Raw genomic sequence first — 17,060 nt, forward strand, 5'->3', positions numbered from 1 at the left:
CATTGGATTCTTCCGTCCTAAGTGCAGGACCCTGCACTTATCCTTATTGAGATGTGGGGACCTGCATGAAAACCTCCTAAGCTTACTTTTACCAGCTTAGGCTAAAACTTCCCCAAGGTACAAATTATTTTACCCTTTGCCCTTGGACTTCCACTGCCACCACCAAACGTTTATCTGGATTTATTTTATTAGGAAAGTGTTGTTTGGAAACGTCTTTCCCCCAAAAATCCTCCCAACCCTTGCACCCTACTTCCTGGGGAAGGTTTGGTAAAAATCCCCACCAATTTGCATAGGTGACCACAGACCCAAACCCTTGGATCTTAAGAACAATGAAAAAAGCATTCAGGTCTTACAAGAAGAATTTTAATAGAAGAAACAGTAAAAAAAGTAGTAACAATAAAAAGAATCACCTCTGTAAAATCAGGATGGTAAATACCTTACAGGGTAATCAGATTCAAAACATAGAGAATCCCTCTAGGCAAAACCTTAAGTTACAAAAAGATACACAGACAGAAATATCCATTCTATTCAGCACAGTCTAATTTCTCAGCCATTTAAAGAAACCATAATCTAACGCATACCTAGCTAGATTACTTACTAAGTTTTAAGACTCCATTCCTGTTCTGTCCCCAGCAAAAGCATCACACAGACAGACAGACAGAGAGATTTGTTTTCTCCCTCCCTCCAGCTTTGAAAGTATCTTGTCTCCTCACTGGCACCTGACCAAAATGACCAATGAGGTTATCCTAGCTTCTTAACCCCTTACAGGTGAGAGGATTTTTCCTCTGGCCAGGAGGGATTTTAAAGGGATTTACCCTTCCCTTTATATTTATGACATCGTGGTAATGGATTTTTCTGCATAATTTAAAAAGAAATAGGACATACCTGAGTGTTGAGATGTATGGTGCAGGCTATGAACAAATGATTTATTGGTTTTGTTGAGTGGCAATCAGTGAATTAGATTAACTGTTAAGCACTGTCAACGTGCTCAGTGCATCCATGACATGGAAGATGGCAGCCTCTGCCCCAAGAAGCTTATGTGCAGTATCACATCTAACCCTATATATTGATCAGAATAGGACCTTATACTTAAAAAAGGAGGCCTAGACTATATTGCAACAACTGTTATTGGATCTTCACAGTCAAAATGAGACATTACTGGATGCTTTGAAAGTTTTAAATATTAAACAGCTTATGTAATGTTTGTCCATCAGCCTTTGGTTTTGAGGGAAGAAACTATTTTTATGTCCCATTAAAAAGGATTTGTCAAAATATCAGTTTTCAGCAATGTACAGATGAAGTTGTGCAACTTCTTAGTCTACTTGCAACAAGAAGTGTGGAAGATCCCATTCAGAAACTGCAAATTTTAGACAATTTATTTTAAAGGGAGGCTGCCCTGATTAAAAATTCCAGCAACAATTAATTATATGTTCAAGTACTTGACACTGATGATCTGTTTAATATTGCAGAAATTAAATTTCTGACAGAACCAAATAAGTTCAGAGCAGAGATTTTCATTTTGTCCTCAAACACCCTGGTTGTGCCTTTGTGATCTAGTTATGTTTACAAAAACATTGCTCTAGGTTACCACTAACAACATTAAATTAAACTCTCCCACGCCCTCAATTTATAATCTATATGTTACTGGCAAAACTAGGTTACTTATAATTCCTCTCCGTATACAGTCCTCACTTGAGCCAACTTTTGTAGTTAAGCCAACATCAAAATTGACCCCCAGAATCATTAAAGCAGTTAGCATAGATCAGTGCTACATCCCTTGATTCATGCAGTTTATGGCTCTAATACTACATTCAGAAGACACAGCAACCTCGCTACCTGTTCCCTGATTCCAGAGAGAAACAGGAGTGAAGGACGATTGGTGAAGTCAACATTTGGAAGACTCCAGCTACTGATAAATAACTCATTTTTTCCCTCCATGAAAGGATCTCAACCATGCCACTATACAGTACTGGTATAGTTTCTGCATTTAAAACAGTAATCACATCGAGTGAGCACACAAATACAGAATGCTATCAATTAGATAAGGAAATACTTAGCATCACAGTTAAATGCAAGGTGGAACAAATTCTTTAGCATAACCAGTCTGCTCCACCTTGCAATTAGCTGTGATGCTCGGAGTACCTTTCCCAGACCTGAAGAAGAACTGTCTCAAAAACTTCTCTCTCTCTTGCCCACAGAAGTTGGTGCAATAAAAAAAAAATTACCTCACCCACCTTGTCTCTCTAATGTCCTGAGACCTACACAGCTACAACTACACTGCACATGCTCAGCAAAGGGAGCTTTAAACTCAGTACAGTTGTTCTGAAGTCAAGAATGTACAACTACATTCAAACATCTACCCTGGTGCAAGAGAACCAGATGACTGAAGAAAAAGCCCAGCTAGTAAGTTAGAAATTAGTATTTAGTTACACAATTAGCAATAAGGCAAAAATGCAATGAATGTTACCAGTATCTTTTGAACAGTCATCTATCCCCATATTCTTGCTTAGGTATAGCAGTGATCAAAAGAAATCACTCTTGAATATTAATACCTTTGCCATAATGTTTAACCTCCCTCCCCCCACAAATTAGTGTTTTACATAGGAGTTTTCATAACAATTGACCCTTTAATTTTCTAATTAGTGTGACCTTAAGATTTAAAGCATTAGGGAAAGAATTTCATATTTTACTACTAGACCAGGAACAATTTTGTAACAGATTGACTGTGCATGACGAGGAAGTCAGAGAGGACAACACGAACAGGAACTAAGTGACAAGTAAAAGTCTTAGGAAAACACTTTACGTTATAAGATTTTTAAAAAAAGATTAAGATTGGTGATCAGTTTATCAGTCACTTATTTTAACAGACTACATTTCAGGGACTAGGAGACCTATCAGCTTTCAATTACTCTCTTTAAAACAATTTTTTAAAAGGAGTATTGATTTAAAAAGAACACCATTGTATTATTTTGCATCTGTACATCAAATGATAATGAAAACCACCGAAGCTGTTTCTATACACCAAAACAGTAAGTCCATCTATGGAACAGCTGAAAGATGACACATTGGTGAGTCTCTAAGTGCCTCTCCATAATGGAAACTTCAAAGGAGTTCTATATCTGTCAGAGGAATACATCTGTGGAAGGAATACATTTTCCAAAAACCAAATAAAAATTCTCGTAACAAGTATTCTTTGTGAAATACACAAAAGCTACTGCTTTACATATATTCAAAAATGTGCACTGGGAAAGAACTGTATGCACAATGGATTATTTTAAAAAAAGGGACACGTGGGTGATGTAAGCCTTATAAAGCAATTTCAAAAAAATCCAAAAAAGGGACAAAATATAGAAAGTTACCTGAATTGAAGGTGCTGATTCTTGCCGACTGACAGCTCCCTCTAAAGATGCCAACGCAACACCGTCAGTCTGATGGGTCACTGGGCTGCCAATACTAAGAGATGGATCTGTCCTATGTGACTGCCATGTCTCTTTTCTATAATGAGATTCAGCAGCTTGTTCATCTCCAAAAGCAGCCCAACAACAGCTTTCTTTCTGTTCATCTTCAAAAGCATTCCATTCTGCAGCTTCGTTACAACCAGCTGAACTAAAGTCTGCAAAGTCGTCAGAGTCCTGAATAGCACTGCACTCATCTTGAGGTTTTGGCACTGAATCAAACTCTCCAAATTCACTATTCTCTCCATTTTCCAACTCAGCAAGAGGTGGGACTTCCAAGTCAGAAAGCATATTGGTAGCTCTATATTCTAATGTCTGATTTAGTTCAGAGTGACCTAACCTTTGTTTGTCAACAGTTAACACAATACTTATATCCCTAAAATCACCAAATTCACCACTTGGCTCACTGAAGTGTGCAGATTGTTCAGAAGATTCTTCTAAACTTAAATCATTCACTGACTCTTGAGTATCGCTAATAAAAGCGGGAGATGCACCACTGACTGTGCAAAAATCATTTTCATTTGTATCACTACAAGACAGAAATTCAATGCTACTTTCACCATTCTTTACATCTTCAGAATCACCCAAATCAGTTTCTTCTGCAGGATCAGTGGTGGGGTTTTGAATTTTAGTAAAGTTGATACTTTCTGTTTCTGAAGAATCATTAGCCCTAGAAAAATCAAGTTCTTTGCTGTTCCCAATGTCACAATATTTTCGCCTTCCAGTGTTTTCTGCATTTTCAGTAGTGCCTATTGAAATTTCCGTTGTTTGAGGTGTGCTACAAATGATGAAGTCATTATGTTCCAGTGCTGTAGGGTCTTGCTCACAATTACTACCGACTTCATCATCTACTAAACTGGTTTCTGAAATGCAAGCCTGCTCATCTTCAGTGTAAGTCTCTCCTTCATATTCATAGTTTCTATCTGAAGACACTTCCTTTGTAATACTTTGTTGAGCCACTCTATTTATTATATGGTTTTCCTGTACATTCAGTGCTTCTCTTTCATTAAAAACTTTGCATATTTTATGTCCTGGTTCTTCTAAATGGATTGTTTCATTGTTTGAGAATGCAGCAAAATCTGCAAAATCCTCAGCTGGGCTAGGCAAAGAGTCTAAACTTAACTCAGTGCTATGAGTGCTAGTAGTTTTTAGTCCCTTTGAGTCACTGACGCTGTCCAGATCTTCTATTCCCTGAGGATTTACAGAATCCAGTGCTGCAAAACCATTTGTTAGAATCTCTAGACATGGGAGTTTCTCACCATTACAAGTGTCTATTTGCTGGTCCTGGCCTGTAACTTTCATATCAGTTCTAATGCCTTCAGAGGAGAAACCCTCTGCTTTCCCAATGTTCTCTTTTTGTTCCCCTATTCTCTTTACATCTTCCAGATTTACATCAAAGGAAGTACCTGAAGTTCTAGATTTACATTTTTCTTTGCTGGTATTAGTTGATATATCAGAGAGTTCTTTAGCGGGTTTAGGAAGTTCTGCAGTGCAGTCTTTAACTTTACCATTTTTAACAGAGTTAAAAGTTGCAAGGCTATCTCCATTGTCAGAGTAATCATGAATTGGCATAAAATGGTTTGTGGGTATAAATTCCTCCTTTGAATTACTGTAGTCTGGTGCATCAAAATCAGCAAAACCTACGCCAGAAGTGCCAACACCAGAGAATCCACCAAATTCCCCAAATTCATCATCATCATCATCATCAGCGCCATTGTCAAGTGGTGGAGGGGAAGAAGAGTACATCCGAATTATGTCTGGTTCCATTGTTTAATTCCTTTTAGAAGAAGGTTAATTTATATCTACAGAGGAAAAACAGACATCATTACTTTTCTGACATATAAAAAACTGCAATTTATTATGCAGTTTTACAGTTATACTGTAAAAAAGTGAGATTGTTAGTGTGTAATATTTTGTTTCACATTTCATTTAAAGAAAAAAATGATATAAGCAGTGCATGGGCAACATTAGAAAAGGGAAACAGTTGTATTCTGTCATCAGATAAAGTATTCACAAAATGTGCTAGAGATTGCATCACATTTATCTCAGTGCTCTAGACAGGAAGTGTCTGATGTAGCTTTAACAGACCAATTATTGAGAGGAATGGCCAAAATGTAGACCTTTGATGACCGAGTAGGACTTTATAAAGGGGGCCAAAAAAAATACCATCAGTGAAACTTTCTCGTTCTTTTGTTTTTTTAATATATCGTCACAAAAACTGCCACACAGTTAAGACTTCTTGTTAACTGCTGGAGGATTACATCAAGATTCCACACCAAAAAGAATCCCGAAGACATGAAACACATTTGTTTTGACAAGCTAAGGAACTCTCCACAGAGGTGGTCAAAATGGGCTTCAGTGGTTCTTAACTTCTCTTGGCCTGTGACTCAAAAGATGTCCAAAAATACACTTGACGTATCACACCCCACAATCTTTTGTGTGTGTAGAGGACTATGGGAAAATATTAAGCCATTTTAAGGGTTGTGCGTCAAAAAAATGGGGAATTCTCCCCTCCTGCATGGCACTCACCTCACAAAGATAGCTCCACAGGATCCTAGCTTTGGACTGGTAGGGGAAAGGGAGAGAGGAGCTGACTGGATAGTGAGTAGGAGCCTGGAGTTCCTTCTCCTCAAATCCAGACTTCTGTTGGATTCTACAGCCCATAGGATTTTATAGTTCTCAGCCAGAGTGCACCACTTACTAAGCAACTAGTCCAACTCATTTTCAGGTCACTATCCATTAGCTGAGAACTGCTGCTGTAAGTACCATCAAAGCCTAATGCAAAAGTAACCTTTTCATCAAAGTTTATCCACAAAAACAGAAGCTAGGATTATCTTTAAAATATTCAACTGAAAGCCACTAAACTGCAGAAAGGAGAGGAGTCCAATTTTTTAGAAGTCTTATACTCCACATATTAGTGTTTTCAGTGCCTAGGAACTATGGTGATTGGGTGCTTTATAAATACCTTAGAAATAAAGTTTATCATTTAAACTTAAACTGTAAACTACTTTAGTAACAGTTATTTTGAAAGAAAATCTCAATCTTTCCCTTTAAATGGTTTTTTAAAATTTCAATATTGCATCAGCTGCAAGTTCCCACTGAGTTTATTTATATTTACACATGGTGAGCTGTATATGCCATTTAATTTGGTGGGAGACAGGGCTCTTCCTTTAGAATGCAAGTTTCAAAGCAGTCTTTACACTTTACAAAATAGGAGTACTCATGAATGTGTAACATTTACTGTTCACAAATCATGACCATCATTCAACGTAGGTATTGGAGCTGTACATACACCATAATATTTATTTCCTGTACAAAAATGGCTATATTGAAATGTGCCAGACCAAAAAGGACTTTTGGGCCAATAGGTGTTAAATGGATTTCCTGGGGGAAATGGGTAATGCCATAACTTTGGTTATGCAAAAAACAAAGAAACAAAACAGCTTTCTGAAGCTACAACATGAGGAGAGGGTGATCAACTGGTGATTACACGTTTCGGGAGACTGGAGACCTGGCTTGGTTCTGGTTCCCAATCTTAAGAAAGATGTGAACTTGGTAACCACAGGAAAAACCCAGTTGTGGGGTCTGCAGGACTGAGGCCTATTAGAACCCTATGTTGGAGCTGGGGGTGACCTCTCATGAGCTGTTGAGCATGCGTGTAGGTTATTTTATTTTTTATATGCTTTCTCTATAATGTTTTACCTCAAGAATAAATGTGCGTGGCAACTTGTAACTGCCAGCAATATACTGGCCATAGCCCTCGGAAAGAAAGCAAAGCACAGGCATTGGCCTCTTAGGGAGACTGGTTTGCTGGAGATATCGGAGTATAGGTCAGGGAAAAGTGCAGCCTTAAAACCCTCAATTAAAAGGGAGTGAGATGCAGGCCTCCACGCACTAGAGGTGATGGCTGGGAGTCAGAAATCTTTAAGTAGGTCCCCTCAAAGAGAAAATACAGGTGCAATTACCCTAAAAATGTGACACAACATTGCAAACCTCAGTAGTAATTTTCTATCACATTATTGCAGGGTTTAACATTTGTTACAAAAGTTACTGGAGCAACAGCAAACTAAACCCAATGCTTCCCATGTGTACTGTATAGTCTCCTTCCCACTCTAGTCCAAGCGATCCACAGACAGATCTGTAATGCCATGCTTTCTTGAAAAACCACCTAAAATGACTACCAAAATGACATAACTGCAAAGAACATTTACAACATCAGTTTCAAGGGTCCAAGGATTTACTGAAGTAAAAATACTCTTAAAATATTTACGTTAAGCTTTAAAAGGAATACCCCCAACAGTTCTGCAAAACATTTTTTTTAAATTAGGTATTGTAATGTAGATTGGCATAAACAGTGATGACATTCTCGCTTTCAGTTATCTTGAAACTGAAGTTCCCTAGCCCCAGGAGATCCAAGTAATCTTTAGGCTTTCAGTACAGTAAACAACTGTTTTTAAAAAGCTAGTTTACTACTTATTTCTCCACTTCTTTGAAGCCATTCTGGGTAATCAGAGTGTAGTAAAATTATTTCTAAAAAGGCATAATCATCAGGTCAAGAAAGCGTATTATGAAAGTCATTGAAACAAGTTTTATGGAACAGTCCAATGGCATTCTAGCAGAGTTTTATCACTGCATGCTTTCTGCTCACTGAATTTTCAGTTAGCAGCTAAATCCCTTGACAGTACAATATAGTAAAGTCAGTCCATCAAGCTAGAACATCTGTAACTGGAAAGAGTTAGATATGTAAGTACCACTGTACCTTTCATATATTTTTATCCCAACTAGCAAAACAGGAATAAAACTGCTAGAGCATAGAAGATAGTTGAAGTGCTGATGTTTATGATATTTTGTAGGAAAATCCACAATATGGATTTGATTTATCTGGTCCCAATATGGGGTGGCTCTTTCTTAAAAGGAAGAAACTCACATCTTCTCACTCAGCAGGATATTTTTCAGTCTATTGGTGCTGGGGGGGGAAACACCATTATTATACAGAAATTGGTGGCGGGTTTTTTTTTTTTTTTTTAAGGAAGTCAGTATGCTGTGGAAAACAAAGTTAGATTTTTCAAACTTTCCTCTCTAAATAGGTAGAAACTGGAAGTCAGAGTCTGCAGAAACAGCACGCTCAGCGTAGGGGATGGATAGGAGAGGGTTAGCGTCTCTCATCAATATGACCTCCTCTGATTAAAGAATCATTGAATGTACTGTCCAAAGGGAAACCTATAGGATGCATTCCCCTAATACCCTCAGAGACAAAGGACTTGTCTCCATTACAAAATTAGGTTGACACTATTTAGGTCAACCTACAGCCACCGCAATAATTCAATCAGCTGTTGGTGTCCACACTACTCTCCTTCTGCTGGTGGTGCGCATCCTCACCAGGAGCACTTGTGGGGCACTGACAGTTGCGCAGCGCTCACAGCTTGAGCCCCTCACCCACCCCAGGGTGACAGCCTGAGCTGTGAGCCTGGAGCCAGCTCAATTTCACAGCATGGAGCTTATCAGCAGGCTTCTCAATTTCAGGACTGTCCCTGCTCCCAGCAACCTGCTGCTCACAGCTGGAGCCATGAAACTGACAATTTCACTGCTGGTAGTTATGTTCCTGTAGCAGGCCACTTACTTCAGCTACTTACAAAGGTTTGGCCTACGCTACAGTTAGGTCAACCTAAGGTAACTTACACCGACCTAATTATGTCAGTGTCTACACTAGAATGCTGCTTCTGCCAAAGTAAGTGGTCTACTACACCAACATAAGCACCGTCTCTCTCATGGAGGTGGAGTTAATGTCGGTGGAGTTAGGGAGATGCATTGTCCCTGTAGACACTGTTACTTATACTGGCTGTCATTCTTATCAGTTTCACAACTGTCACTGCCTCACCTCTGTAGCCCCTCACTCAGCTGGAGCTGTGAAATTGACAAGAATGTTAACTTCCACTGCTGGTAGGCTTCCTGATGTGAAATTGAACCCCAGGTGGGGTTCACAGCTCAGGCTGTCACACCGGTGTGGCTGGAGGGCTCCAGCTGTGAGCCCCACACAGCTGTCAGTATCCCACAATGTCCCACTTCAGTCGATGCAAGTGCTTCTGGTGAGGACATGCACCACCGGCAGAAGGAGGGTAGTGTGGACATCAACAGCTGATTGAATTACTGCAGTGGCTGTAGGTCAACCTCAGTCTGTAGTGTAGACAAGCCTTTTGTTTTAAGTAAGGTTTTAAATACACAGGAGAACAATTGCTGAAGGCATGTCTATACTACAAACTTAAATCCTATATAGGTTGACTTTTAGCCACCACAATAATTACAGGTTCCTGTCTACACTGCCCTCTTTCTGTCACCAGGAGCACTTCCACTGACTTAAGAGGGACAGTGTGGGAGCCTGAGAGCCAGGGCTGGCAGTTCTACACGCAGCTCTGTGCCGGAAGCCTGGCGGCTGTCTGGATTCTCGGCTCCCCCGCTCCACTGGGAGTTTGGAGTGCGCTCCCAGCTCAGAGCAGGGAGCCCACTGTGCACAACTTGGCTCACACGGAGCCCCCCACCCACCTTGGGGTGACAGACCACTTTCTTTTCAATTTCGCGGCTCCAGCATGGATGAATGACAAAAATGACAGCCAACAGACCATGTAAATAACATGCAGTGTCTACACAGATACTGTGTTGCCCTAACTACACCGACACAAGCCTACGCCTCTTGTGGAGGTGGACTTATTATGTTGATGTAGTAGGGCACTTACATCGGTGGGAGGAAGGCTGTAGTGTGTACACTGACATAAGTAGGTTGACATAAGCTGCCTTACGTTGACCTAACTCTGTAATGTAGATCAAGCCTGAGTGATCCGAGGGCTGCCATCCCTCTCTTGGCCCAATTAACCACTGGACTCAAACTGGAAGGAAAGGCGCAAAAAATATTTCTATTAAATATTCAGTTTTTAGTAAAGACAAGTTTCTAAAAAGCCATAAAAGAACATTTGATGTCATATGTTTCACACTTTTCTTTAAAAACAGAATAACTGATATTCATTAAGTTCTTGTCCCTTTTAAAGTCAATGTAATGTAAATAATACAATTACGAGTATTTTAAAATATGGCATTTTCTGCACACTGTTTTTAAGAATAGCTATCTGGCTTCATAACCCTTCTCCCCAATAAATTAAAGCCTTAAGTGTCATTTCAGACCTGAATTTTGTTCTACCTTAAGATTATTCGAACTCAAGGGAGACTTAAAAGTTTAAGAATTCAAACAGTGAAGATAGTCTTCCAGTCATTTAGATGAAAACGGATTGAAAAACACTGATTTAGATAATATCTACCACTAACAAACAGCCACTAGCTTTTTATACCATAAAAACAAACAGTTTTTCACCTCTGGTTGTGAATCTGTAGTAGCAGCTAAAATGATCTTAAAAAGGTAGAGAAAGTTTAATCTGTTTTTAAAAAACAAATAATTCTGTAGCCTTAAGTTTACTTTTTGGCTTTCTGACCGCTTGTTCTCCCTGTTTTTGCTAGATTTGATATTCCTGATTTTTCTGCAAGTAAAAAAAAAAAAAAAATCCAAGCAGACAATTCTTTAAACATTTCTTTAAAAGGAAAAACAAAATACATGTTTCTCAATCAGAAAGAAGTAATAAAAGGACACACAAACTCCTAACTTATTTCTTTACATTTCACCTTTGACAGAACATAACCTCCAGAGCGATGCTACCTTCTGTAATGTTGTCGGTGACCAAATCACTGTGTTTTTGAACAAAGCATTAGAAATGTTCAGCTCTAACTGAAAAGGGAAGTGGGGCAGAAGAAATGGGGGGGGTGAGGGGGGAAGAGAATGGAACAAAATTTGAAAACATTTTAAAAATTTAATAAAATACATTAGAATAGATGTTGATAGCCCTAACAAACATGTGGTGTATTGTGAAGCGTAGGTAGCTATGTTAGTTCAGTAATAAAACAAAAGTCTGGTTTGCTCTTCTCATTCAAGAGGCCATCAAGTTTTTAAAGAGCTGTAAAAGGTAGTACTTTTTAGGTCCCAGGAAAACAGTACCTTATACAATTCAGTGGTCCATCTGATTGGCAGAGAAGCAGCAAAGGGCTGAGAAGTGGGTTCCATCTGCATCATCAGGGGTACATGGATATGAACAAAGGGAGGGAAAATAAATGACTGGGGGAGAAAGGTAATTAGAGAAATCTTCTAGTTTATACAAGATATGGGCCAATGTCTTGCTAACATTTTTCCTGCAAACTTTTTTAAATGTCACCAAATTGACTAAGAAGTTCAGATTCCACTAAACATTGACTGTACAGTTCCATTGTGTTGCTGTGTACTAATTACTAAACAGTTGATTTTATTATACTTATTATATATATTTATTATACACGATCTGAGTTCAAGACAGCTACATTTTCAGTAGCAAAAGAAGGTGAAAACACTTGTACTGCTATTTCAAATTTTCTATGTTAATTGAAAGATGCACCAAAATTAATCCTCAAAAAATTAGTCAGAAGCCTTGCTTAAACTTGAAAGCTTTTTGTTTAGAAAACATTCAGCCTGTATCTATTTTGCACTATCATCACATGTGGAGAATTTGCTTTTTTAAATTCAGGGATTTGCATGAAATCAGATTCATTGTTCCTGCTGCTTATACATCACATGAATTCAACCCTTTCAAAAACCACATTTATCTCCACAGCTAATAAAACTGATGTCAAACACTAAGGATTAGGATTTCAGGTGAGAAATGAACAGCAAACACCAATGAATTTAAAAGAAATGTAATTCTTATTTCTAGACAATGTCCCTACCAAAGATGATTTTGTGTGTATATATAGCGTTTATCTCAAAGCTTTTTAAAAACGAGACAGGGATCACTTAATCCACCACTAGAATGGAATAAAACAGATCAACTGTTTAGTAATTAGTACACAGCAACACAATGGAACTGTTTAAAGCCTAGATCCTGCAACAGGACCTGCAAATGATTTTAAATGGTCAAGACTTGTGAAATGTCAAGTTACAGTGCCTCTCAGCAATCATAACTTTACCAGTTGGCATCTCGCCTTAGCATTTGTATATTTAACTTTATAATCTAGCCCCATGTAAAATAATTGTCTTTTTAAAAATAAACTGCATATTCAACTACATACATGTATATCATATGACTTATTTGGAAGCTCTGATGTGTTAAGATCACACATATGTGTTTCAATTGTAACAAATACAGAAGAGCTAGGATTACCATACATCTGGTTTTTCCTGGATATTGTCTCTTTATTGAGCTTCTGTTCGGGTGGATTTTTCAAACAGGCAACGTCTGAGATTTTTTCAGAGCAGACTCTGGAGCTCAGAAAGAGCCCTGACTGGTCCACTTTCTGATTGGTCCGTTCCCTGTAGCCACAGGTGCCGGATCCTGCCTACCCAGGCCCCAGCTCCCAGCCCTTGGGAGGATCTTGCAGGGAGGCACTGAGGGATGGCTGTCACTGCATCTTGGGCTTATGCCAGCCACCCTGCAACAGTGACAGGGAGTGAAACTACCCCCCACCTTCCAGTAAGTACCCTTGATGCAGGTACCTCCTCCACTTCTCCCCCTCCCTCCCCCCCACCGTATCCTCTTTTTGGGAATGTGAAATATGGTATCCCTAAGAAGAGCTTTTGGGAATGTGAAATATGGTATCCCTAAGAAGAGCTTGGAGCTCTTCTTAGGGATACCATATTTCACATTCCCAAAAAGAGGATACTGTGGGGGGGAGGGAGGGGGAGAAGAGAACAGTTGGGGGAGCTGGAGGAGGTACCTGCATATATATATATATATACACACACACACACACACACACACACACACAGAGAATATACTAATTCACAGGGGCATAGGAAAGGTGCATCACAGTACATAAAAGGATAAATCATTTTTTTCAAGAATTTGAAGACAAAGTATATTAAGTTAAAAATTCAGTGGAAAAAAATCATGCCATTTTTTCCTAAGATTGGCTAACTCAAATGGCAAAAATTGAATTTGATTACACTTTTCAGTTTAAGAGATGGCAATACTATCAACTCTCACTATGAAATGGAAACAAGCATTAGAATTTTCAGCTCACAGGCTAAATTTCTTTTTTAAAAATTCAGAATCTTTAAAAAAAAAAAAAAAGGAGGATTTACTGTGAGAGCTTCCCCCTCCCAAGACAAAGTATTGAAGTGAATCCACTGTCATGCATTCAGACATTAACATTCTGTAAAATCTGTGGCTTTTCAGCATGACAGCTTTCTTCATTAATTCCTTTAGTTGTTAATCCCTGCTTTTGTCTGACATCTCAAATGGAGTCTAAGAGCTAGAATTGTGGGTTTATCTTTTGTGAAAGAGAATTCTTTTCTCAGTTTAAACATCTTCTGAGTCACACTCTAGGCCAGTGGCTCTCAACCTTTCCAGACTACTGAACCCCTTTCAGGGGTCTGATCTGTGTTGGGTACTCTCAAGTTTCACCTCACTTAAAAGCTAATTGCTTAAAAAATCAGACATACAAATACAAAAGTAACACAGCACACTTTTTAAAAAAGAAAGCAAGCATTTTTACCATATAATTATAAAACAAGTCAACTGGAACAAATATTGTACTTACATTTCAAAGTTTAATATATAAAGCAGTATAAACAAATCATTGTCTGTATGCAATTTTAGCTTGTACTGACTTCTCTAGTGCTTTTTATGTAGCCTGTTGTAAAACTAGGCAAATATCTAGATGAGTTGATGTCCTGCCTGGAAGACCTCTGTGTACCCCCAGGGGTACCCGTACCTCTGGTTGAGAACCACTGCCTATACAATCTGGCAAAACAGGTTTTCCTTCTTTCTGTGGGGTTTCTGCTCATCCAATTAGAGACACTTAGACACACACACACACACACACACACGCCTTGGTTAACTCCTTCAGAGAAATATATAAAATTATCCCACCCTACCCTTTAGAGAAGATGGCTCTGAAATAGAAGTTTAGAAGAGCTTATTCCAAGATCCAATCATTTGAAAATTCTGGAAACATGAATTTATGAACAGAGCTTTATCTGCAATTGGTTTAAAATAAGGATGGGTTTGTTTTTTTTTTGTAGAAAGTGCCACTGTGTGCGAGAGGATGTAAGGAAGGCATTTATTTCCATGGTTTGAAGTTTGTACTAACCTGGCAGTAGAGCTAATTTTTTTTTTTTTTAAAATGTGAGGTAAAGGAATGTGTCCTTGACTGTTCACCTCTAAACGGTTTGTTTGGACACTTTCACAAACTCACTTTTAGAATGATACTTAGATATATCAGAGGGATCAGTTTCTTCTCAATACAAAATGCACCTTCAACAATAGTTATCCTCCTTCTGAGCAGCTCCAATTCTCTTTTTGTACTCAAAAGCAGAAAAATTGGAAGATCATGCACAATATTGCTACCGTAAGTGAACTGGATTGAAGAGTCACACTCCTATCCTCCCCTATAGAGTGTGAATTTTAACTTCCAATGCCTATTCAGACACATACTGAAAAAAAAACATTAACTATCATTCGTGACCTTTCCATATCTGTATGATTATAAAAAGCAGTGGTTATATTATATTATATAGGGGGCAGGGATAGCTCAGTGGTTTGAGCATTGGCCTGCTAAACCCAGGGTTGTGAGTTCAATCCTTGAGGGGGCCATTTAGGGATCTGGGGCAAAAACTGGGGATTGGTCCTGCTTTGAGCAGGGGTTTGGACTAGATGACCTCCTGAGGTCCCTTCCAACCCTGATAATATTCTATGATCACAAGCGTCATGCATACGCTTTTGTTCTAAGTCTTATCTCAGTCTCCAACACAAAGAGGCAACTGACTTCCCTATGTACACACTATAGCTTGTGTTGGTATAAGTTATGTGTGAACAAGGCAGCCCCATGAGTGACGTAAATTACATTGACCTAAGCATCAGTGTAGACAGAGCTTCTCCCACTGACATAGCTACTGCTGCTAGCAGGGGCTGGAGGAACTAAGTCGCCAGGAGAGTTCTCTCCCGTCTGCTTACAGCATTTGCACTAAGAGCGCTACAGTGGCACAGCTGCATCGGTACAGCCACGCCGCTGTATGCTCTGTAGAGTAGCCATAGCCTTAGAGGACCAGACTGTTTGTACTATGATGAGGAGTCCTAGTACTCTCTTCGCAACAACTTGAGATCCCACAATGGCTTCTGTGTTAAAAGAAGAAGACTGTATTTCCATTTGAATTACATAAAGCTTATTTTGATCCACAGAGGTCAGTGTTGAGCGATGAAAGTCACACAGCTTCTCCCAGAGCTGACCACACCTCTAAGTTTTACAAATAAAATTGGTTTGGGCCATATTCAGTATAGTCTATAATGTTTTGCTTCCTTTATCTTTCTCTATATATGTTATACAGATACATGTTCTCCACTATTGCTGCATAAAGTGCAAGAATATATGTTTGGAGAACCCGTACAAAGAGCTCATTTTCCATGAGGACCATTAAAACCTGCAAACGTATCTCTTAGGCAGGTCCATTACAGTCTTTCACCTACCATTCAAAAGAATTTTTATGCCAAGCTTACTTTCTTGTTACATGACTTATTGCAAACTGGTTTCAAGTTTTCAACTTGTAACTTTATATTTCAATGACTATCAATTATAAGGGCATTGGAACTACTGACAAACTTACTGCTATTGAAAGGATCCACTGACAACACCATGCAAATGAACATTTGTATTTTATTTTAAAGGTAAACTAGAGCAATAATTCTGAATATTTAATTTTGATCAAGGTGAGTTATGTTATACCAGCTCTTAGTTTCATCAGTTTCTAAATAAAAAATACGAAAGTATATACATCTCAAGAAATTTAATCTGAAATAAAAATATTCAATGGAAGAGTGAAAACTGGAAAGCAATAATACTGAAAGAGGCCAGAGAGTGACAGATGACAGGTTTGAGTGGTCCAGTGGACTAAGGGTTTGTCTTCACTACCGGGGTAAAGTCAACCTAAATTACGCTACTCCAGCTACGTGAATAATGTAGCTGGAGTCGATGTAGCTTAGGTCAACTAACCCTGGTGTCTTCACTGCACTGAGTCGACAGCAGGTGCTCTCCAGTCGACTTCCCTTACTCTTCTCAGAGAGCTGGAGTACAAGGGTCAACCGGAGAGCGCTCTGCCATCAATTTAGTGGGTCTTCACTAGACCCACTAAATCGATCCCTACTACATTAATTGCAGCAGCGTCGATCTTCCAACCTTCCGTGGTGGGGACCAGCCCTAATCATGGATTTGGGAAGTCCCATTTCCAAATTCAGTTCTACCAGTGACTCTGTCTCTCGGGGAATAGAATATTCACACCCGAGTGACACAAATTTTGTGGACAGAGTGTAGTGTAGACATAACCTCAGATAAATCACAAACTCTAAGAGCTGAATTCAGAGGTGGTTTTTAAGATGGTATAAGTCAGACATCCTTAGATACCTCCAACAACTCTAGAAGCACTTAACACTGTGAGAGCATAAAGGGAGTGGGAGTTTATCTAATTTAAATGTTCTACCAACTACTTGGAAACGAAGAAAGTGTAAATTAAAGTAGACCACCCCCGGCTTTAAATTTACACATTCA

The 17,060-nt window shown here is 39.0% G+C and overlaps 1 protein-coding gene across 5 annotated transcripts in view; it reads right to left on the minus strand.

Annotated features, from left to right (window-relative positions):
* Positions 1 to 17,060, minus strand: part of AFTPH (aftiphilin) — a 66,320-nt gene that overhangs the window by 40,686 nt on the left and 8,574 nt on the right. For 3 of the 5 annotated variants that reach the window (XM_077814042.1, XM_077814038.1, XM_077814039.1), the window contains 2 exons: positions 11,491 to 11,556; positions 3,360 to 5,257 (listed from right to left, as the gene is read on the minus strand). In XM_077814042.1, coding sequence (XP_077670168.1) covers positions 3,360 to 5,222 — 1,863 coding nt within the window. In that variant the 5' untranslated portion in view covers positions 5,223 to 5,257; positions 11,491 to 11,556. The remainder of the gene's footprint in view (positions 1 to 3,359; positions 5,258 to 11,490; positions 11,557 to 17,060) is intronic. The other 2 variants (XM_077814040.1, XM_077814041.1) reach the window with 1 other exon arrangement.

The sequence above is a fragment of the Eretmochelys imbricata genome, chromosome 3 (genome assembly GCF_965152235.1).
Source record: "Eretmochelys imbricata isolate rEreImb1 chromosome 3, rEreImb1.hap1, whole genome shotgun sequence".
NCBI lineage: Eukaryota > Metazoa > Chordata > Testudines > Cheloniidae > Eretmochelys > Eretmochelys imbricata.